Here is a 23,996-nt window from a genome sequence, read left to right as displayed (position 1 = left end):
CCCTCCATGTGATACTACATTTCTGATTATTGAGATCACTTTCTATTTTGAGGCATCTTTTTGCTCACTGTAACATATACTCACACAAAATTGCGATGGTCACTCCTACTGTGATTTTGATTAGGCTTGCAAATATCTCGGTGGCAATCATTAACAGATGTGAACTACTCTCAGCACAGATCTATTTGAATGCAAACTAACATTTTTTACAATATGGTTCCTCAAAACCTATTTTCTCTTTCTTTGATGTCATTTTAACCACTTTGACACATACATACATTTTTTTGGATTCTGACCTCTTCCCCTAAATTTTTTTCTCCACTGTTCTTCAGTCCATGAGGAATTTGGCTGTGCAAATTTAAGTCCTACCCACCTCATGCCATCCTTACCTTCTCTAGGTCATCACAAATTCTAAGCTTTTACCTCCAGGAAGAACTTCAGTGACTCCACCCACTCACCCTACCACCTTCCAAGAAGTTATAGTTAAAAACAGTGAAGGCTTTATTCCTACCTCACCCCAAAACCAGCGGATTATATGACTACAAATTCCCATACGCTTTTACTGGAGGGTAATTGTGAGACCAGGGCTCACATTTGGCAAGGGTGAAGCATGGAAGCTTTACTTACAAATATTTTGCCCATATTCCTTAAAACTGCCCAGTTTCATGTGACATCAGCTAAACTAAACTTGCAAAGCTTGTACATGATTATATTTAGTTCCAATACAATCAGCAATTGATCCATGGCTTCCAACTGGCAATAGCCAGTCCACCAACCTGAATAACCAAATGTTTACCTTAAGTTCCAACTAGCTACTATGGGGAGCTGGGGAAGCATGAAGAAAATAATGGGCTATAAAACTGATAGCCTGATGACTCACACAAGTGAAAGATGTCTATTTGCAGGTAACACACACATTTCAAAAGACAGGCCAACAAAGCCTAAACTTTTTATTTCACCAACGAGTATTTCTGATTCTCTGATGCTGCATTTTAAAATTTCCAGAGTCCACAAAAACACCATTCAGACTTCCTATAGCCAGAGAAAGGGGACCAGAGGCGGGGGAGGTCAGGTCTCAGGCTGTTTTCGATGGGAAAAGTGCCAGACATTCTCTGCAAGTTTGTGTCAGTTTTCTAACTTAACTGAAATGCCTTTAAGCTCCCCATCATCCCCAAACTTTTTTCAAAGGCATCTATGACAGAAAAACACTCATCTCCCATATACACAACTCCCTGGGGGGACGGGGGCAGGGGAGCGGGCATTACACAGGCCCAACTTTTTATTCGGCCAGAAAATGGATTTCTGACTCAGTTTAACAGCAAGAAGATGTGCAAAACAGTAATAAGAGTGTCCTGGCTCTTCCTCCAGGTGAGCTGGGCTGGATTTTTGTAAATGGAAGCACTGCTCATGATAAAGGTGAATTAAGCTCTATAAAAAAATAAAGTTGCTCCTATCTCTACAAGTAGTATATGAGCAGCTTCCAAGAATTCAGGGATGCCCACAACCTATACTTCATCCAGACATGGCCAATTCCTCAAGCATAGATACATGGGAAGCATAAAACCCTTTTGTGAACTTTTTCCTAGGGGAGGGGGCTTAGGAAAGACATTAGATGGATTTTTTTATTCCCCCCACCACCAAAAACTATATGTCTACACACACACTCAGACACACAGACATACCCATTTTCAACAAAGTTTTTCTTCCCTATGACTACAGGACCCCAGAACCCAGCCTCCCTCAGACAATGCCTATTCACTGCACAGATCTGGTCTATCAACATACTGTGTAAGGCTCCTGCATGTCTCATAGACTGAGAGGGCAAGGGCAAGGGCAAAGGGAGTGGATACTCCTGGGAGATTTGCTTTTTGTCTTAAATCCCATCTACTTGGCAACACTCTTAGGTCCAGGGGCTGGGAGAGGCTCTGTGGGTACAATGTGGTGGATGACCTGATGGTCCCAGCCCACTGTAGTAAGGAGTAAGTGATTGAGCGGGGACCAAGTAGCATCTCTCACAAAGTCTCTGTGCGCTCGGCTTCTAAACCTGGAAGAGAAAAAAGAAAAGTTTGGGTGTGGTAAGAGACAAGAGCAAAAAGCAGGCTTGGAGAAGAAAAAGAAGCCGAAACATCCAGGGCACATTTTTGGATGTTACACACACTTCACCATATGTATGGCCTTGTCACTAGGACAGCAGTGTAGCTATCCACAGACGACTTTACCAATCATCCGATCCAGTATCCTATCTTCATAGAAGAAACGGAGGCTAGAGCAAGGGTGGTGATATAGGCCAGGATCAGGCAGCAAATCATGGCAGAGAGGGAAGTACAATTTAGATCTTTTGTCTGGTGCCTTTCACACTATAGCAGGTTGCATTTCATGTATGCGGTTCTTTATGTGAAAAGGGTAGAACGTCCCCTTTCAGGAGACAGCTGGAATGCCAGACTTAGAAATCCCACCCACCACCACATGTCTCCTCTGTTGGAGACAGAGCTGGTTGTGCATCAGCCTCAAGAACAGGGAGATGATCAACAATCTGCCTGCTTCCATCACACAGTCCCCTTATATACAGACGAAGAATTCTCCCTCCAAAAGAGACAATGTACTTTTCTGAAGAGCAAAAGGACCCAGCCACCCACAGCTCCCCTCCCTGATTCCTGATCACAGGATTCCACTTCACACTTACAGCTCGGAAAGGCCCGAGTCCAGCACAGCAAGTGAGCAGTCTTCACTGACGGAGGCCAGGAAGGGAACACTAAGAGAGGAAGGGGAGTGTTGTGAAAAGTAAAGCCCAAGGTCCCCATACAAAATGCTGACTGGGTCAGCCCCCAACCCCACTCAGTGACCCAGAGAAGGTGGCCTGATCCCCACTTTGGGTTAAAGTCTGTCTACCACTCAAGTCCACATTACAAGTGCCAAGGAAAGATGAGGGAAATGGAGCAAAGCTGGGGTTGACAATCATCCTGGTAAGTAACCGTCCCATCCGGTCCCTCTCTGAAGCCTCAGCAATAACCCAGAAACATAGGCTTTTCCAAACACATAGTTCTAGAAGCCCACAATATTAATCATTCTGGGTGTTGAAAAGGAATGAGATCACATTTTAGCTATTTTCAGACAGAGACCATACAACCCAAAAAAGGACTACGATCTTAAGAGATCTTTGACATTCTGAAACCTCAGCTAGAGCAGCATCTGCTTTAAGGAAATACCTAATCAGCTAATGCTTTGCCAACATAAGCATCCTCCCTCGCTGTTCCCATTCATACGCACCAGGCCCTCCACGACAAAGAACAGTACCTGTGTGGGGAGAACACCAGCCCAGTGACACACTGGGAGTGCACAGCTGAGCTGAGGGCACAGTTTGCATTCTTGGTGTCCACAAGGGAGACAGTTCCATTCTCATCACCTAAGGAGAGGGAGCACGTCATCACAGTGTTTAAAAGCATGGGCTTTGGAGTCAACCAGACCTGGATTTGAATGCTAGTTCCTCAACCTTGACAAGTTAACCACTCTGAGCATCAGTTTCCTCTTCCGTAAAGAAGGAATAAGTCATTGGGTGGTTGTGAAAATTAAATTAATGGATGAGGTAGTTGTTATTTTAACCAAAAATGATGTCATCACATGCACAGCCTCATCACCATGATAGCACCACGACTATCCAGAGTAGAAAAGAATTCCCCATATAGCAATCCACTTGCTTTGTGGCCCACTTACTTCTAGCCATGCCCAGAATGTAGGCCAGAATGAACAATCAAGAATTAAATCTACTGGGGAAAAAAATCATTTTCTCCAAAACTAAACTAAAACCACTTTGGGATCCTTCTATCTCCCCACCCCTCCATTAGCATGATTCATCTAGTGCCCATGTGTGCTGATGACTGAGCAGCTGGAGCTTTGTGCATTACGGAGTTAGCTCTCTCCCTTTCTCTCTCATCCTCCCCGTTCCCAGGCAATAGTGGGTCATGCTGCCTTACCAAAGACAAAGACTTCACTCTGCTGAGGATGCCAAGCCAGTGAGGTAGGAAGGTAGCCAGAGGCACTGCAGCCTGCAAAGGAGAGAAAAGGGGTCTGGAACAAGACGCCTGAGCCCAAAAGAAGCTTCTCAAATAAAGTCACTCTCAGTCCCAGAAGCACCTTTATTTGGTTTCCCATACCCTGCGAAGGCAGTCGTCTCCTCATCCTTGACCCTCATAACAATTTATCTATCAGCCTCCTGCCCTTTTCGAACACGAGTCACAGGCAAGTTTCAAGCATAAAACATGAAGGTAGGAGCTCTGGCCCCTTTGTCCACCCATCCAGGAAATGTAAAGTAAGTTACCCACCCAGGAACCAGCCCTTCCTCTGGGTACCAGCTGCACAAAATGGGGTCAGCAGAGCTTCAGTGGGAAAGTAAGCGATTATGTCACTTATGTCACAGTGACTGGGCATCTGGGCACTTTGCTTTTAACTCTGGCCAAGGAAAGCCTCTTCCAGGTGTGTTCCCAGTACCACCCTCCCACCACGGGCTCTCAGACTCACCCATCTGTGACGCTGGCTTGGGACAGCGGGTATCCCAGAGTAAAATTCTACTGTCCTAGAAGAAGGAACAGAAAAGGGACTTCATAATCCAAAGCAGCAGCTACTGGCCAGGAGGTCTCCATACTAGACTTGGGCCCAGAGGGTTTGAGCATGGGTAGGGAGCGGGCACGGGAGAAGAAGGGGTGGGCTCTCACCTCACTGCATGAGAGAAACACGGAGTCCTTGTGGGGAGAGGCAGCAACACGGGTGACCTGCCCAGAGTGAGCTGTAAAGGAGAAAGAGAAACATGACAGAGAGGCTGGAAGCAGTACCATCAGGCAGCTGGGACACCATGAAGGGGCAATAGGGAGGGTGTGAGAAACAGGCCTTGTCTCATAATGCAATTTAACAAACTTCATGAGATTTTGGATCAGACAAAACCTAAGAAGAAAGGCTGATGGAGTTGTAAAACCTAAAAAGGCTTGGAGAAGAACGAATTAGTAAAGACAATGAAAGAGAAATCAGCAGCAGAGTAAGAAGAGTGAAGGAATGTATGGCTAAGACTCCTAGAACAGCAGTTCCCACGCTGTGGTACACACGCCTCCAGGCAGTATACAAAAATTTCCAAGGGAGTTCTGGACACTGCGAGTTTGAAGGGAATAAATTTCTCCAATGTTCTCCCCCCTAAGGCTGAACTGAGAGGCTGCCTACAGTGGGCCAGCACTCCTTTCCTACCTCTACTTTCACAATCACTCTTCTCCCACTTTTCAGAAGGAACACCCACCCCAAACCTTTCCAGGGTACAATGCTCAAGAGTATAGAAACCTGAGGTAGACAACAAAAGGGGCTTATACCGACGAGTCAAAGAGCAAAAGAAGTGCATCTGGGTAAACTTCCGTGAAGGGGCTGGCCTTGTTCCCTTATGCCACAAACACAAGAGTGGTTCAGTGACTTATCTCTGTTTCTGTCTAATAATGAGAATTTTGAAAAATATGACAGATAGTTGTCATAAGGAGACATCTAACAAGTTTACCTGAAATTAAAAATGAAGTCGGACTTCTTCTGACGGAAAGTGAAGTCTAACTTGGCCAAGTGGCTTAACAATGCAGATCATTTTTTACCAGTTGGGTTATTTGGTAGACATTTTGCATAAATTAAATAGGCTTAATCTGCAAATCCAAAATTTTGATAAAGATAAAATTGAAACAAGTATACAATAAATGATATGGCCAAGAGTTACCTTCTTTGCAACTATTTAACCTTATATTATTTTAAATATTTAAAAATGTGAGAGAGTACAGTTTCTCAAAATTCTTTCAGGTCTACAAGCAAAAAATTTTGAAGATTCCTGGTAGATGCTAATTATAGGCTGTCCAGACCACCTTCTCTAAGTCACTTAACCAGACTTCCTGAGGCAGTCTGAATGCAGCTCTGCCCTGAAACAGAGGATGGGATGGAACCACCTTCCATACTTCTTTTCTAGTCCTAGAATCCATGGAAAGCCAACATGATGAAAAGGAATTTATTGCTCACTTAAAGAATGCAAAGCTCTGGGACAAGCATACGGGGAAATACAGAAGATGAAGACTACGTGGTTCCTCTCCCCTCAAGGGATTTGGGGAGGGGGGGGTGGGCGGGAATAAGACATAAACACAAAGGACTAATGAAAAAAGCTGAACAGGAGAAGTGCTGAAAAAGAGTCAGCATTGACCAGGAAAACAGAATCATATGTCTAAGAACCGAAAGGCAAGTATAGCAGACTTCGGGCATTGGCATTTACTGTTTGACTATTTCCAGTGACCCAGAAAGTCCAGGATACATATGAGTTTGCGATTTGCTTTGGCACAAATCCGAATCACATACTTTGAAGTTAGAATTGGCAGAGAAAGGCACTTAGCCTTTGAGGAAAGCAGGTGATCACACAGCATCTCCACCTCTTAGCCACACACACTAATGCTCTAGACATTATCTTCATGAAGATATGGTATCTTTATGAAAAATGGCTCCCAAAATAAAGTTAACTGCTAGCGCTGTTATTGAAAGCGAGCAGAAAAAGGAACATTAGTAGAAACTGATGGTTCTCACCAGAAAAACAGAAATCTTATGGAGGTGTATTTCACAAGTTCAAGATTCACAAGTCTCAGGGTTTATACTTGGAGAATGCCAAGGATCTACTGTGACTGGGTTTAGCTAGCGCAGTCCCCGTGAAGGGGGAGTGATAGTAAAAGGGCTTGAATGTCATAACAATAAAAGGAGATTTTATTCTGCAAGCCACAAGAAACCAATGAAAGACCGAAGATTACAGGTAGAGAGAGGAGTGCCACCAGCTGTGTGCAGTAAAGCCTTAAAGTAAATGGGAGCATAAGAAATGGAAACAAAGATCATTGACCAAGTGGAAAAAGACTCAAAAGAACTTCGTGACCAAGTGATAGTGGGGAAGCAGGAGTGGAAGAGGACTGAGAGATTGAGCCTCCGTTGGCCAAGAAGGTGGTGAGGCCATCAATAGAAATAGGGAAATTAAGAAAGGGCAGGGGATAGACACTGGGGCCTGACTATAGTTTCGGAAGAAAACTATCAGGCAGGACAGCAGGGAACTGCTGCTGCCCCTAACATCCAAGGAAAGTTCAAAGAGTCCAAAGAGGTGAATAAAAACAAAACAGCTAAGGCCAGGACTGAAAAGGAAGGACCGTGCACTCACCCCGGTATGAATTCAGTACCATCTGCTGAGCAAGGTCCCAAACCTTGATGCTAAGAAGGAAAAGGAAAGAGATACTTAATTCTGACCTGCATTTTATCTACATAAAAACATGTGCTCAAACAAGAGCTTCCTATAACCAGCACGTCCTATGTCTTTGCCTGTTGGGTTTCTGCTATGATCTATTTACAAGGGATTGCAAAATCTCTAAGGAAACCTGATGCACATGTTAAAATTAATCACTGGATTCTTAAATTGAGCCCAAGACGTTACTTAATGAGACTAAAAGGATAGTAAAGACAACCAAGAAGGCCTAGAGACAGGAGTGATGAGAACAGGAACCCACCAGAAGTCTTTGCTACCACTGACAGCTTGTGTGCCAGAGCTCAGGACACTGACTGTAGATACAACGTCATCATGCTCATACTTGCAGAACTTGCTCACAATGAGTGTCTCATTCTCATCCAGCTCCCACAATTCAACAGCACCTGATGCGGGTAGAGTAGAGGGTGAGGGAAACAAGCTTGGATTATACCAAGACAGTAATTCACTTCTAGGATTCAAGTAGTACACTGTCATTAAACTAAAAAAGCGAGTTATTCCTATAAAAGCAAAGCAAAGTCCACATCATCAGAGAGTTTAGCTAACTTCCAAGCATTTGGATTTAAGCTAGCATTAGTTTTCCTAATAACAGTCCAGACACCTAGGTGGGGAAAGTTTCTTAAAAAAAGAGAGGGAAAGATGGAATAGCTGGTAAAATCCATTATTCTGCTTCCAGTGAGAAAACATTGGAAAATAAGTTCCCAGGAGAAACGGATGAAGTCTCCAGGATTCTCTGTGTAGCACACAGCCCAGGGAGGTTAAATCTTCCAATTATTTGCAAACTAATAAATATTTATTGAACAATTTGAATAAACATCTTACAGAGTCTCAAAAAATACACTGAATAATTGAGTGTCTTGCAGAGTGACTGGCTAAGTAGAGAACCCCCCCCCCACCACCCCCCCCGCCCCCGCGTCGCCGCAAAAGTTATCTTGAACATACAGCGTTCAAGCTCAACCCCCAGAGAAGCTAGGTTTTTAATGTGTCACTTTCATCTTTCCACAAAATGCCTGCCAACACCCAAATTGATTTTTCTTTAAATGCCAAAGTCTCCATTGCTGAGCCTGACATTCAAAATAAAGAAAGCAGAATGAGAACGAAGTAAAAGAAGAAAATGGGGGGGCCGGCCCCATGGCCAAGTGGTTAAGTTCGCAAGCTCTGCTTCGGCCACCCAGGGTTTCCGGGGTTCAGATCCTGGGCGCCGACATGGCACCGCTCATCAAGCCATGCTGAGACGGCGTCCCACATGCCAAAACTAGAAGGACCCACAACTATATACCGGGGTGCTTTGGGAGAAAAAGGAAAAAAATAAAATCTTTAAAAAAAAAAGAAGAAGAAAATGGGAAGAAATGGAAAGAGACAGGTAGCACACATTGACTTAAGCATCATCATTAAGATCAAGATTATCCTTGGGCTGCGTTGGGGGATAAAGAAAAATGGTTCCAATCTATTTCTTAATTTCGTTACGGGTTTCTCCAGAAATGACGACCAGGCAATTTAGAACCTTGGGAAAGGTATTTCCCACTTACATAGGAGTTCTCGTTCGGGGCCAACACCCTCGAGCTCCCCCAATCACTGAGTATGAGACATTAAAGATGGAGCCCAAACCGACCTGTACCCCTAGCCTCCATTCTACCTGTGGGCTGGGGAGAAGTGACTCACCTGAATCAGAAGCCACTAGGATACCTCTGTCCCCCACCCAAGTGAGGTCAGCCACTCCGGCCTCCGTCTGGACTCCGGCGGAGCAGAAGCCTTCGTTGGGGGCGGCACAAGGGTCCTTGAAAAGCCAGAGGGAGCCTGCCCAGCAGCGGCCACTCAGGCTGGAGGCCCCGAGCAGGAGCGCCCCATCTACGGGAAGTACAAGCTGTCAGCGCGTGAGGGGTGGAAGGGCTCGTCTCCATGGTGACCGCACCGAGCAGCACGCCGGCCGGGTCTGGATCTGAGCTCAGGAAAGCAGGGCAGGGCTGGGGGCTGAGCTCAGCAACGAGAGGTAGCGGTCAGGATGGCAAGCGGGGAGGGGGCGGGCTAGAAGTCCGCGGGAGGGGCGCCCTGGGCCGGGGTGAGAGGGATCCTAGGCCTGAGATCGCAGCTCACCCGACCGGTACCGCGCAGCCTCCAACTGCCGCTCCATACATGCGGGCGCATTAGGAGGAAGGTTCCACTCCCGGGCCGCGGGGGCACCTAGGGGAGACGAGGTTTCCTCCCGCATCTCCACAGTCCCAACTCCAACCCAGACCCAAACTGGACACCAGCGGGAGATTCAGCTCTGGATAGCAAGGCCCACGTGGTGCCCCGCTGGGCCTCAGCCCCTCTTCTCAGGCTAGCCTCTATATATCTCGCGAGAATTCCATTCCGCTTTCCGGCTGCCGCTCGCCGGCAAGAGGTTCTGCGCGCTCGGTGCCTCTTCTCGCGAGAAGAAGAAATTCGAGACGCAGTTGATGGGAAAAGAAGGCACGACGTTCTCTTCTCGCGAGACTTGGGAGTGACCATCTTTCTCCTGTCCGGACGGATTCTCTTGTCCGGGGTCACTGGGACGCTTGGACTCGCGCCTTGACCCTTGCTGACCATGCTGTCCCGGGTGGTCCTTTCTGCTGCCGCTGCAGCGGGTGAGAGACCGCTGGTCCAGGCTATCAGAGTGATTGCAAAGAAGCGCGTCTAGCGTTACTGGGAGGGAGTTGGGGAAAGGGGGTGAAGGAAGGCCTGGCGAGACTTGGGCCTTAGTGGGGAGTGGTTAGCGCCGCTCCCAAGGTGAGCGCGGGGTTTCGGGGTACAGCAAAGAGGCGCATGGCCTTAGTGATCCGGCCCCTCGGGGAGCGAGGAAGGGGCAGCCCGGATTTCACCTTGACCTTGCTGACCTGTGCCTTCTGTGTTTACAGCCCCCTGTCTGAAGAACGCGGCCCTCCTCGGTCCAGGGTGAGTGTGAGGGGTTAATACTCCCCTTCGGACTTGTTTTATCGCCTCCTTTCACTGCTCGGCCACCTCCTTTTAGCCTTAGGCCAGAAACTGCCTTTCTTCAGGTGACTTTGGGACGTTGAAGCCTCATTCCGGCACTTGTGCTTCTGTAACTGCCTGGAACATCATCGTATTACCTAATGATAAAGATTAAGAGCATAAGCGCTATGTTCTAACTAAACTAGAAATTGGTTTGGTGTCTTCTCAGCCCCAGCCCTCTCCCTTGTGACCTTCAGCTGGCCAAAGTTGCCACAGCCCGAATCCGCATTCCTAGATTGCATACCCAAGCCCAAGCTTTATTAAAGCAGGGAAGCATGTGGTTTTCAGTCTGTCTCCCAGATCCCGACTTTTACTGCAAGATCATAAGAGTCAGAGAAGTCATTCACTGATTCAGTAAATACCTATCTTGGCACCCACGTAACCAAAGATATAAAAATGACTAAGGCTAAGTACCTGGCTTCATGGAGCTTGCACACTGTCTACGAGGGGAGAAAGCTGTAGAGTAGTGGTTTAGAGTGAGGACTCAAGAGCTGGAACAGGGTACGCCTGGCTTGTCCACCTACGGGCTGTGTGACCTCAGCTTCCTCATCTGCAAAATGGAGATAATAGTGTATTATGGGTTATGAGAATTAAGAGACTTAATTCCTGTGAAATTCTAAAATCATAAATAGTACGTAATATGTGCTTAGTAACCATTAGCTGCTGTTATTGTTAATATAATTTCATAGAACATGTCAATTTTCTTTGGGATTTCTCTTTCTACTTCCAAACTTAGTCCTAAATCTTGCAAAATTTGTTAACTATCCTGTGGCTTGAAAAACTGGCTGTGGCCTCTCTGTGATTAATTTTTGTATTCAATAAAGTCAGGTTATAGTTGACTGCTTCCAATTTATCAGAGAAAAAAGATTCCATACAGACGTGTAAACAAATAATCATAATACAGGTAATAAGAGATATATATATACAAGATACAAGGAACATCCTTGATTTCTGTTTCTTTCACATTCCATGTGTCATACTGATATCAGCAAGGCTCTTCTCCGGATTCTATCTGGACTCTGACCTCTTCTTTCACTACTCCTGGAGTGTGAACCACCAGCAGCTTTCACCTGGGCTGTTTCAGTGGTCTCTTAACTAGTCTGCTTGCATCTCTATTCTTGTCCCGTTAGGGCCCATTCTCACAGTAGCTAGAGGGATTATGTCAGCCCCCCACCTAAAACCTCCAGAGCTCCATCCCAGTTGAAATAAAATCCAAACCTACCATGACCTAGAAGGCCCAACATGGATTGATCCCATCCTACCCCTTGACTTATCTCCTTTCATTCTCTTAAGCTTATTCTCCAACCACACTGGCCTTCTTGCTGTTCCTCTGAACGCTACTAAGCTTGTGATTGCCTCAGGATTTTTGTCCTTGCTCTTCTCTCTTTTCCCCAGCTTATTGGTTCAAATGTCATCTGGCCTCCTACCAAAAAAGCCTTTCACCTACTCCATTGCTCCCTATCCCCTTACCTTGCTCCGTTTTTCTTCATAGCACTTACAGCTGCCTGAAATTGCTTGTGGATCTCTACACTCACACTTCCTGCACTCCCACTAGAATACTAGAATGTTGAGGGCTGGGACGGTGTCTGCTCATTGCTGTGCTCCCAGTGCCTGACATAAGTAGAAAGTCAGTAAATGTTTTGTTGAGTGAATGACTGTTAGTCCAGGATTGGAGAGACCTTTATGAAGGATATGCTTGAGATGTCCTGGAGGCTAATTGGGCTTGCCAGTCACTAAGTGAAAGGCATACCAGGCAGAAGGGGCACTATGAAGCATGCTTTTGTTTTGTTTGTGTTTGAGAGCTGTAAGTAGTGCCATATGGCTGAAGGGTAGGAGAATGAAGGAAGATGAGGTTATAAAATTTGATAGGTGCTGAATCATATATGCTATACTAAGTAGTTTGTTTTCTATAGGTAGGAGAAAGCCTGTTGGAGAGTTTTAAAGTCAAATTTGCATTTTAGAAACATTGGCAGAAGTGTGGAGGGAGCTAATATTAAGGGGTATTTGATGAGAAGTGGAAAGAGTAGGTTTGGGGTTGTTAACTAGATTAGACAAGAGGTGATGAGGGTTGAACTAAGCCAGTTGGGAAGAGGATTTGTGTCAGACTAAAGCAAGTCCTCTCTTGCTGTGATTTAAGTCAGTGGTTCTCAACCTGGGGCAGTTTTCCCCTCTGGGGGACACTTGGCAGTGTCTAGAGACATTTTTGGTTGTCACCACTCAGTGAGAGGGGAATGCTACTGGCGTCTAGTGTGTAAAGGCCACAGAGATACTGCTCACTCTACAGTGCACAAAAGAGCCTTCCACGACAAAGAATTGTGAATAGTGCTGAGACTGAGAAACCCTGATTTAAATGAAAGAATCTCAAGCGTGATTCTCAGATTTCAGAAGTTGACAGGGTAGGTAATATATTGGGAGGCAGAAATAATATTCAAAAGACAAGCAATGAAGCCCATCAGTGAAATAAACTCTTACATTGCAAGGGGATAGAGGTAGAGAGTTGGAGGAGTGAAGGATGAACACATACTGAGAATTTGAAAGAGACTGAGCTTGACAGCAGAATGAAAAGACCAGAGGATTTTATTTCATCAGAAGCTTAATGAGACACCAGTATGCTATAACTGCTAAAAATGCAGTCCTAGGCTACTTTAGTACAAGAATAGTTTGGAAGTCCATGATAATAGTACAGTAGTTCAAGCCCAATAATGGCGATGGTAAGTTCTCATATATTTGTAGAACAAATGAATTGGTCAAGCTGTATTTAGAGCCACGGTCAGTTCTATATAACCTCATTTTTGTAAACAAAACCAGAGAGCTCCTTGGTGTAGACAATCACTATTGTGAAGGAACTGAGATGTTTAACCCAGATACATAAGCTTGATCTTACATAGAAAAATAAAATTAGAACTAATGGATGGAGGTTTCATGGATGTACATAGCAGTTCAGTTCAAAGATAAACGTAATTAGAGCTACCCAACACTGAAAAGGCCTGTTTCACATAGTGATTAGTTAGCATCGCATCACAGAGAACATTCAGAAAGATTAAAGTTCTTGCCCTGAAGGAGCTCACAACACAGTGCACGTGTAGTAGCTAACCACTTACATGTTTGACCGTATACCAAGCACCATGCTAAGCACTTTATGTATATTAACTCATTTAATCTTCACAACAACCCTGTAAGGTAATATCCTTTATTCTCACTTTACTTAGAGAAATCGAGATCACAAAAGCTTAAGTTACTTGTCCAAAGTCAAATGGCAGGTCTGGGATTTGAACCCTGATCGCCTGTGGAGTCTACACTCTTATATACTTCAGTGCTAATAACATACATACGGTTGGTGGACAGGTGACCTGTGAGACTTAGAGAAGGGAGTCTAGTGTTGGGTAGAAGGTTACGTACGGCTTTAAGTAAGGCACTTTACCCTTGCCACGCAGCTAATTATTGGACCTTCCTGTTCCCAGTCTCTTCTCTTCCATTATGATGATTAGTGGGAAACTGCCTCCATCCTCATCCCCATTGGTTTTTTCTTCTAATTGTTGTACATTGTGTTCTCTTTAAAGAATACACTTTAAATTTGTATAATTGCTATCTGTAGGGTATTGCAGGCAACAAGGATCTTTCACACAGGACAGCCAAGTCTTGCCCCTGTACCACCTCTTCCTGAATATGGAGGAAAAGTTCGCTTGGGGCTGATCCCTGAGGAGTTCTTCCAGTTCCTTTATCCTAAAACGGGTGTGACAGGTGAGCTTTAGCCCTGTGTTTGATAGGATGTTTGCATGGTCTAGTTTGTGTTAACCTAGGATTTTGTTCCCACTTCCATATATGCCACAAAAACAAGTCAGCTGTTTTTAAAAGGAAATTGTGGAAGTGATTCAATGTAACAATTGATTTGTTTCCTTTAACTTGTCTTTGGAATAAATTTGTTTGGAATTTTAACTTAATTTTACAGTATTGTCTCCATTTGTTGATAAACCAAATTTAACAAATGCCTGCTCTGTGTGAGGCACTGTTCTAGGCATGCAGTGGAGAACTGAGGGGCCTGCCATCATGGAACATACATTCTGTTGTAGGGTAGACAGTGAAGAAATGAGTAACTGTGTAATAAACTGTCAGGTAATGGGAAGAAGTGTGGATGAGAAAGCCAGGTAAGGCAGTAGAGACTATTAAATTGTGTATATGAACATGAAAGCAGAAACTGGACCATGTTTATCAGTTTTTCCCCTTTTAAAAGGCATAAACTGTTCTGAAACCCTGCATTTTCATAATGCAGTATGCTTTCGCTTATGTTATTTAATCCTTACAGTAGTCCTGTGAAGACATTTTTACTATCCGGAAGAACTAGAAAACAAAGAATTTGCTGAGATTTATTCTTTCTTTAGTAACTGAGTTGGACTTAAGCGCAGGTTCTCCTATTGAGTTTGGTGTTTCTTCTACTACATACACTGCCTTTCTTGTTATACCCAAATACTGCTATGACTGTGGAACGTTGGAAACCAAAGATTTATTTTTTTTAACCCTGGAGTGGCCTAAAATAGCATTTCCCTAACTGAAATTGCAGGAAACATTAGTGTCTTCAGATCTCCATAGGTGATTAAAATATTACATATGATAGTCCTTTTTTGCAAATTCACATTTAACATTTATATATTAAAGAGAAGTTAAAAAACCGGTTGAAACTTCATATAGGAAACTGGATAAAATATATTTGAGACTGTAACCCGTTTGTTCTCATTGATGGTCCTGACATCCTTTGGTGCTAGTGTTGCTCAGAACACTAAAGTACTGCCCCAAAGGCCTGCTTGGTCCCTGCCTAGCATTTTGTGAGGCACAGAGGAAAATCCTAGAGAAAGGTAAATCATGGTTTATGTCCTTTCAGAGCTCATGGCCCGGTGGAAGAAAAGGATAGTCCTGTTTGAAGCGTTATAATTAGATGCTACAGGAATTGAGAATCCTGATGTTTAAGTCTTCGTTTTGCATATAAACTACTTTATAGTTGTTTTTTGCTTATTTCCCGAGTCAGGTTTCTATTCAATAAAAATAGGCAAGAATGGGTAAATTTTATCCTGACCAAGGTTCTCATTCAATCAGTAGTACATTTTGCTACACAATTTACTTTGGGAAGTAATTTGGCGTCTTTGTAGAATAATAGTTCCTGTTTGTTCAGCAGTTGTGCTAGCCACCTTATATACGTTATTTCTCGATTTCATCAACCCTGTGAGGAAGATATTGTTACCACTTTACAGATCTGGGAAACTAAGCTCAGAGTAATTTGTATTGCTCAGTAAGTTGCAGAGTCAGATTTCCTTGAGTCCAGATCCTTGTTCTTTCGACTCTGCCATACTGCTTCTCAATCCAGTGTTCTGTCTTTGAATCTGGTTATTTTAAATCATTGCTTAATGTTGCCTTCAGCTAATCAAATGCAGCAATATCTTTCTGTCTTCCCCTGGTCGCATAGCACATCCATCATAAAATAACTCTTTCTTCTTTTAGGACCCTATGTGCTCGGAACTGGGCTTATCTTGTATTTTCTATCCAAAGAAATATATGTGATTACTCCAGAGACCATCTCTGCTATATCAACAATAGGCGTTCTTGTCTATATAGTTAAAAAATATGGTGCTTCTATTGGAGAATTTGCTGATAAACTCAATGAGGTAAGAACCATAAACCTTATTTCTGATTTTAGACCTCAGTAGAAACATCAAGTGATGTTTTTGATATGAATGTTGGAAGAACATGTAGAAAGCAATCTAATAATAATCATTACAATTGTAAGTGTTAATGTTAGTTTCTAATTTGAGATAAATTTTTTTAAAATCTACCAAACTTTGTCCGGCTTTTCCATAGTTTTTTCATTAACAAGATACAGTCACGTGTTGCTTAACGATGGGGATACGTTCTGAGAAATGCATCATTAGGCAATTTTGTCATTGTGCAAATATCAGAGAGTGTGCTTACACAAACCTAGATGGTATAGCCTACCGTACACCTAGGCTCTGTGGTACCAGTCTTACGGGACCACTGTTGTACATGCGGTCCATCACTGACCAAAACGTTGTCATGCAGTGCGTGACTGTATTGGGTAGCTATTATGGGCAATTCTTTTTAAGGATTTGTGCATTTCTCTCTATGTGTATGTATGTTTCTTTCTAGGTGTTTTCACAAATGAGAAGTATAACTTTAGGAAGCATAAAATGAATTTTTTTTTACCTTTGTTACTTTCGCTGATCTTTGTTGTGAATATCATAATTGCAGCAAAAAATTGCACAACTAGAAGAGGTGAAACAGGCTTCCATCAAACAGATCCAGGATGCAATTGATCTGGAGAAGTCACAGCAGGCACTGGTTCAAAAACGCCATTACCTTTTTGATGTCCAGAGGGTAGGTTTCAGAACTTTTTAAGGAGAATGAAGTTACTCATTGTGTGCATTTAAAACAAAAATTTAGAATCTCGTATAAGGAATGGTTGAATAGATTGAGCATATTTTATTTTGAAAAGAGAAGATTTGGGCGGGGGTTGGCAATTATAGCTATTTAGACATTTAAGACCTATCAAGTGGGTAAATAATTAGAATTACTACTCTAAAATTAGAAATAGTAAAAGTTATGAAAGAACACATTTTAGATCCAAACAAAAGGAAAACAGTCATCAAGTTATAGCTGATTAAACACTGGCATGCACTGTCTAGGGCTGTAGGTGAAATACATGCTGTGTATTTCATACATGCTTACTATAAGAAAGTCTTCCATAGTGTACTTGCCAAAAGAAAACCTGATGCCTTACATTCCACATTCACAATGCAAATTCAGATATCAATAGAACTTTTTACTATGGTTAAAGCGTAATTAGATTCTAAAACATTTAGTTTCTATAATAACCCTAGGAACATATTTCAAGTATTTTGTTATTATTTACTTTGAGCCCAGTACTTTATGCCTGATATTTAAAGTGAGATGCCCTTAATATTGAAATTGTAAGTTGTAGAAGCACCTCTAAATGAAAATTGAGATGCTAAAGTAGAGTAAGTACCTGAAATATTAAGGATCTAGGCCAGTATTTCTCAGAGTGGTCTTAGTACCACATGCATCAGAGTTGTCTTTGGTGCAAGTTTTTGGACCCCTTCCAAGACCTGTGGATTCAGAACCTCTGTTAGGAGCTATCCAAGAATCTATATTTTTTAAAGCAGGATCCCTAAAGATTCTCAAGTGCATGAATGTTTGAAAACCTCAGAAAATTTTAACAACTCTTTCCAAGCATGTTTAGGTTACAGCTGGGGAATGCTTCTTGCTTCATATATAATATGTATGTACACACAAAACTGGCTTTTGAAGATGTAACCTTTTCATAAGAATCAAATGATAATCGTTAGAATTTTTATTTATTTATGAAAAATTTGTTTACTAGACATTTGTTGAGTTCTTCTGTCTGGAGACTGGTCAGAGCAGGGTGCTGGGAATACAGCAGAGAACAGAACAAAGTCTGTGTCTTCATGCAGTCTACTTTCTAACCAGGAGTTGAGAGGACAGAAAATAATTAGTGGCTGTGAATGTCAACTGGTAATAAGTGCTATGTAGAACAATAAACTAGTGTTAAAGGAAAAGAGATTTTAGGAGGAGGGAGTTACTATTTTTATTGGGTAGTCCAGAAGGGTCTCTAATGTGATATTTGAACAGAGACCTGAAAGAAGTGATGGTGCAAGCTGTGTGGATTTCTGAAGAAATAGTACACTCGGCAGAAGAAAGCAATTGCAAAGACCTTAAACCTGGAAGCTTACTTCTACAGTCAAGGAAAAGTAAGAAGATCACTAGTGGAAGAGGGGGAGGGGAGGAATAAAAGGAAGCAAGATGGAGGATGGCCAGGGACTAGACCATGTAAAGACTTCTAGGCTTCTGTAAGGACTTTGACTTGTTCCCTGAATGAGAGTCACTGAGGCTTCTAAGCAAAGGAGTTATATGATCTCACTTATGTTTTCAGGGGTCACTCTGATTGCCTTGTTTCACATAGCCTTAGGTGTTGTATGCATTGGTTTGAAATGAGTTGTTAGGTAGACCATTGGATATAAGGGTCTGGAATTGATGGAGAGAATTCCAGGCTAGAGATTTGGGGGTCATGAGCGTACAACTGGCACTTAAAGCCATAAGACTGGAACACAAGGTAAACAGATGAAAACAAGGGCTGTTTTAATTTATGGTCACCCTATTTATGGTCAAGTAATAAAGGGCCTAAGAATTTGCCATAGGATTTAGCAACGTGAAGGTTTCTAGAGACCTTGGGCTACTTTAGTGAAGCTATCGGAGTAGGTTGAAGAAAAAAAGGAAGGAAAGAAATTGGAGTTAGAGTATAGACAACTGTCAGAATTGTCAAGGAGTCTTAGTGTAAGGATGGGCAAAGAAATTAGTAGCTAGGAGGGGAAGATGTGGGAATTGAGAGATCTTTTTTAAAAGATAGAAAGTATAATTACTTGTTAGCATCTGATAGAAGTTAATAGAGAAAAGTTGAAAAAAAATTTTCCCCCAAGAAAGTGGGGGGAAATTTGCTGGAGTGATGTCCTTGAATAGGCCAGAGGCCCTGGAATACAGTGCACAGGTGGAGGGATTGGCTTCAAGAGGACAGACAGTTCAGTCATAGTTACAGACAGGAAGGCAAAGTATTCGAGTATAGATGCAGGTAGATTGATTTATGTGGTGGTAGAAGTCTATGGGAGTTGTCTTATTGCTTCCATTTTCTCAGTGAAGTAGGAAGCAAGGTCATTTGCTGAGAGGGAAGGTAGTCGAGATGTTGGAGATTTAAGGAGAAAGAAGAGCAGAGAGTGAATGGTCTAAAGAAATGTACTTAGAAGTATTAAGGGCCTACTTGAGATTAATATCTCAAGCTGTTATATTTAACAGGTACGTGTAAGGATTCTCATTACAAACTAGAAGTTGACAATATCCCTGCCACCATTGTTTATCAATATTATTTTGGAGGTGGTATCTGATATTATCAAATAAGAAAGAAATAAGAGGTATAAAAATTAGAAGACAAAAGGCAAAGTTATCCTTATTTGTAGATTACCTGATTATATACATAAAAAACCCAGGAGAATCAAAATAACTCTTAAAACAATAAGCAAATTCAGTAAGGTGTCTGGGTACAAAATTAATAGCTAATAAACAAAATCACTAGTCTTCTATATAGGAATAGCAGTCAGTTAGAAATATGCTGGGAGAAGATAGACCATTTAGGAAAAGATGCCTAGGAGTAAACTTCACTACAAATGTATAATTGTACTTTGAAAAATGTAAAGTACTTTTGAGGTATAAGTTTCTAAAAACGTATTCTTTGATTGGAAGACTCACTATTATAAATGTATCAATTCTCCCCACTTTAATCTCTAAATTTAACACATTCGTAGAAAGAAAATGCTAATAGGCTGGAGGTAGATAATGTTGGGACTTGGACACATTGATTATTAATAGAAAAAAATAAAAAGAGTATCCAGGAGTATTCTGAAAAAGAGAAGTAATGAGGAACAGTCCTACCAAATACTGAAACTTACTGTAAAATTAAAGGAACGTTGAATAGTGTGGTACAAGTATATGAATAGGAAGCCAGATTGGTACAAGATGAGAGGGTCTAGAGAAAGACCTAAATACAAAAGGGAATCTAGTTAGTGGCATTTTCATCTTAGCGGCAGAAAGACAAATGGGTACTTTTGCAGATAGAAAGTTGGTTTCCTACCTTTTGCCTTATACTAAAATTTCAAATGAAGATCTTTAAGAAATGAAATCATAAAAGTAGAAAAAGAGAACATTGAAAAAAATATAATACTCTTGGAGTTGAGAAGGCCTTTCTACTAAACACAACAAAATCCTGAAACCGTAAGTGGAAAAGTTGTTAAATTGATCTTATAAAAATTTTAAAATTTTATGTGTAAAAATTACCATAAACAAAGCTATATGACAAGTTGGGAAGAATTCATGCATTCTACGTGACACAAAAGGCTAGTTAGCTTAGGAGAGACCAACACCCCAGTAGAAAACTAGGCATTGAACGTGTACAATTCATAAAGAAAGAAGTAAATGTAAGAGGCTTCTAAATATGTAAATTTTCTCCTTAGATAATGACAGTTAAAATTAATGTTTCCTGCTTATCAGAAGAGCAGATAGTAAAAGCTTTTATAAACACTGTTAGTCAAGGTTTGGAGTAATAGGCATTTGTGTTGCTGGTGGGAGAATGAAGTGGTACAACTTTTCTGTGGAATTTGACAATGCTAATGACAATTTAAAGTGGATCTTTAAGAGCATGTGCTTTGTGGAACGTGCTGAGTTTGGCACACACCACTTCGGTGGCCCAGGGTTCGCAAGTTTGGATCCTGGGTGTGAACCCACACCACTTATCAAGCCATGCTGTGGGGGTGTCCCATGTACACAATAGAGGAAGATGGGCACAGATGTTACCTCAGGGCCACTATTCCTCAAGCAAAAAGAAGATTGGCAACAGGTGTTAGTTCAGGGCCAATCTTCCTCACACACACACAAAAAAACATGAGCTTTGTAGCCTGATTCCTTGTATTCAGATCTAGGCTTCACAATCTATTAATTCCATTGCCTTGGACAAATTCCTTAACTTCTGCCTTAGTTTCCTCCCAGTAAAATGGATATAGTAATAATAACTATCCCATGGTGTGATTATAAGACTTAATGCAATTGACACGCCGTGTTTAGAACATAGTAGATACTCAATGGATTTTAGCTATTATTTGACCCAGCAAATAGTCACACATAAGTGCAAAGACGTATACAATATATGCAGCATTATTTGTGGTAGAACTTAGAAGCAACCTGATTTCTTGATAGGGATTCGTTAAGTAAATTATGGATTACAGGACTCCAGTATAGTAGAACCCAATATAACTTTTAAAATTGGGGTGGGTCTACATGTCATAATTAGTATAAGTGATGTGTGTGTGTGCGTGCATGCATAATACCTATATTTTGTTTATTAAATATTTCTGGGAGGGAATACAAGAAATTCAGGAAGATGGTGGCCTCTGGGGGTAGTAGAGGAGACTTTTTTTATTTTTTAAGGATTGGCACCTGGGCTAACAACTGTTGCCAATCTTTTTTTTTTTCCTGCTTTATTTCCCAAACCTCCCCCCCCCCCCCCGCCCCCGTACATAGTTGTATATCTTAGTTGCAGGTCCTTCTAGTTGTGGGATTTGGGATGCTGCCTCAGCATGGCCTAACAAGTGGTGCCATGTCCGCATCCAGGATCCAAACCCTGGGCCGCCGCAGTGGAGCGCGAGAACTTAACCACTCGGCCACGGAGCCGGCCCAAGGAGACATTTTTTACTGCACATACTTTTAAGTATATTTTTGCAATATGCTGTTAGAATTTTTTACCACATGTACTCCCTATTCATATTAAATTAAAAGAATTTTGTATAAAATACAAGAAAGTGGTGGAGTGTATTCTAACTGGCAGAATCCTCAGAGTGTAAGTGATCCTTCAACTATGAAACAGTTTTCTTCGTTTCTTAATTTTGCTCAGAATAACATTGCTATGGCCTTGGAGCTTACTTACCGGGAACGGCTGCATAGAGTATACAAGGAGGTAAAGAATCGTCTGGACTATCAAATCTCTGTGCAGAATATGATGCGTCGGAAGGAACAAGAGCACATGGTAAACTGGGTGGAGAAGCATGTGGTACAGAGCCTCTCTACACAGCAGGTACACGATATTTTGAAGCTTCTGGAATTGTATTGACAACTCTGACAAGCAACTGCTGATGCTCTTTTAGGATAGGAATAGCTGGCAAGGAGTGTTCAGCCTAGAGACAGTCGAGTGGCACTAGTCCATTTTTCTGGATAGTGGTAACCTAAAAGATGCTGCACAACTACCATGGTGGCTTTCCTCTTTCCTCAAATTTTGGTTACCAAAGGGCCTCTCACTTCATAGGTCAAAAACAGTGGGAAGACTGCTGAGAGCACTGATTGTGGCAGACTCGTGCTCAGGTTCCATTACTTGGGTAACGTTGGAGACTGGACAAGGCTGTTTCTGATCCCCTTCCATTTCCTAATTCCATCATTTCTGCTCCATTTCTTCTTACCAGCCGCTTAATTCATTGGTCTTGGACAGAAAAGCAGTGTTTTCTATTATTTACCTAGACTTGATTTCCTTTTTTAAATTTGTATTCTTTATTTACTTACTTATGACTTGATATCTTCTTCTCAGATATATAGTATATTTAGGCATTTGTGGTCATTTTCTGCGTAACCATGGAGGTCTAGGAAAACAAGATCTATCAACATTTGATGAATTGTTTTTATTTTTTTAATAAACTTTTACGTAAAAGTAATAGACTTATTTAAGAAACTTGGAAAACAAAAGTATAGAAAAGAGACTAAAAATTATTTTCATTCTTTCTTAACATTTCCATATTACTGCTGTTTGTTAAATTGGTCTTTTTCAAGCAGCTGTTAGCTGTATAAGCTAACATCAGTGGCACATGGTTACAGGAGTATCTGGCTTCAAACTCTATACAAGTTTCACTTATAAAAGCTGTGAGCTGAGGGATTTTAGCTGATGCCCTGAATTTGCTGAAAATAAATTGTATCTCTATGTTAAATAATTAAATAATTCCTTGTGGTGTATCATGTTAAGCCAATCATCCATCTTGAGGTTCTCGAGCTCTTGTAGGAAGTAACCGTGTTTCTACCCTTCTATGATTGCAAAGGTCTAACCAGATTTCTCTTTCCTTATTACAGGAAAAGGAGACAATTGCCAAGTGCATTTCAGATCTAAAGCTGCTCGCAAAGAAGGCTCAGGCACAGCCAGTTGTGTAAATGCATCTATCCCAGTTGAGATAACTAGAAACAGTTGACTCACTAAATGGAACCTAGTCTGTGTGACAAAATATTCCTGTATTGCTGTCTACTAAGTGACAGCTTACCTTTCCTAAAAATGCAAAGTTTGAGTTTCATATAGTGAGAGAACTAAAATAATCAATTGGCCAGTGAGATGTTTCTCATCTTTCTTGCTCAGCATTTTGAGTTGTTCCATGATCACTTTTGAATAAGCAATTTGCTTTTAATTAAATTTGGTGCCTGGCTAAAGATTACCAAATTATAGTTTAAATTTATAATTAATTCTACCATCTTGCAATAAAGTGACAGTTGAAACAAGGTTTTTCAAGTTGCGTGATTTTCTGAAATATTATGTCAACATTTGTCAATTGGGTAAAAATTAAAGATATCATCGAACTGATAATCTTGTTTATAAGACTTAGTGGTAAACTTTCTGGCTAACTGGTAGGTTATGGGAAACTTAAAACTTTTTAGCATTCTTAAAATAACTAATGGAAATATTATATCATATCATTGACTTTATTATCTTTTAGAAGTATGTCTATAGAAAATATTATGAACTTAATGAGTCATAAAATCACTCTTAAGAATCCAGCAGGTAAATCAGAAAATTCTGCCCTTCCATAGGTTTGTCTGCCTTTAATTCTCCTATACTTGTGTAAGGATTTATTTATACACAAATGGACAACTTAGATAATAGGAAATATTTGAAAATATGTACCATATGGGTAATTGCTATTTTCATTGACTTCCTAGGACTTTAATTTATGTAATAATCATTTGAGTCAATATTTATTGATGGCTAATGTATTCACCTAATATAGAAATCAGATTGACATCCTTATTGTTACTTAATGAGATTTTG

The 23,996-nt window shown here is 41.5% G+C and overlaps 2 protein-coding genes across 2 annotated transcripts; one reads left to right on the top strand and one right to left on the bottom strand.

Annotated features, from left to right (window-relative positions):
• Positions 1-917: 917 nt before the first annotated feature.
• Positions 918-9,711, bottom strand: WDR77 (WD repeat domain 77). Its single transcript, XM_008515223.2, has 10 exons — positions 9,386-9,711; positions 8,954-9,139; positions 7,536-7,677; positions 7,193-7,242; positions 4,710-4,780; positions 4,516-4,570; positions 3,972-4,043; positions 3,295-3,403; positions 2,684-2,752; positions 918-2,044 (listed from the first exon to the last, which is right to left on the bottom strand). Exons 1-10 carry the CDS (start codon positions 9,498-9,500, stop codon positions 1,885-1,887), a joined length of 1,029 nt encoding a protein of 342 aa, XP_008513445.1. The 5' UTR covers positions 9,501-9,711; the 3' UTR covers positions 918-1,884.
• On the top strand, positions 9,686-23,449 carry ATP5PB (ATP synthase peripheral stalk-membrane subunit b). Its single transcript, XM_008515224.2, has 7 exons — positions 9,686-9,897; positions 10,168-10,204; positions 13,878-14,023; positions 15,773-15,936; positions 16,538-16,663; positions 21,816-21,995; positions 23,033-23,449. Exons 1-7 carry the CDS (start codon positions 9,858-9,860, stop codon positions 23,108-23,110), a joined length of 771 nt encoding a protein of 256 aa, XP_008513446.1. The 5' UTR covers positions 9,686-9,857; the 3' UTR covers positions 23,111-23,449.
• The last annotated feature ends 547 nt before the right edge of the window (positions 23,450-23,996 follow it).

The sequence above is a fragment of the Equus przewalskii genome, unplaced genomic scaffold (assembly GCF_037783145.1).
Source record: "Equus przewalskii isolate Varuska unplaced genomic scaffold, EquPr2 ChrUn-13, whole genome shotgun sequence".
In the NCBI taxonomy this organism is placed as follows: Eukaryota; Metazoa; Chordata; class Mammalia; order Perissodactyla; family Equidae; genus Equus; species Equus przewalskii.
This window is presented reverse-complemented; position numbering and strand designations above follow the sequence as displayed.

What these genes read in the sequence shown, in the direction of transcription:
- ATP5PB (XM_008515224.2), top strand. Translation starts at nt 9,858, where the DNA reads ATGCTGTCCCGGGTGGTCCTTTCTGCTGCCGCTGCAGCGG. An exon ending in GCGGCCCTCCTCGGTCCAGG is followed by an intron (nt 10,205 to 13,877) that starts GTGAGTGTGAGG and finishes TGCTATCTGTAG; the next exon opens with GGTATTGCAGGCAACAAGGA. An exon ending in ACCTTTTTGATGTCCAGAGG is followed by an intron (nt 16,664 to 21,815) that starts GTAGGTTTCAGA and finishes AATTTTGCTCAG; the next exon opens with AATAACATTGCTATGGCCTT.
- WDR77 (XM_008515223.2), bottom strand. Translation starts at nt 9,500, where the DNA reads ATGCGGGAGGAAACCTCGTCTCCCCTAGGTGCCCCCGCGGCCCGGGAG. An exon ending in TGTTTCTCTCATGCAGTGAG is followed by an intron (nt 4,571 to 4,709) that starts GTGAGAGCCCAC and finishes TCCTTCTTCTAG; the next exon opens with GACAGTAGAATTTTACTCTG. An exon ending in GACTCGGGCCTTTCCGAGCT is followed by an intron (nt 2,045 to 2,683) that starts GTAAGTGTGAAG and finishes TTTCTCTTCCAG; the next exon opens with GTTTAGAAGCCGAGCGCACA.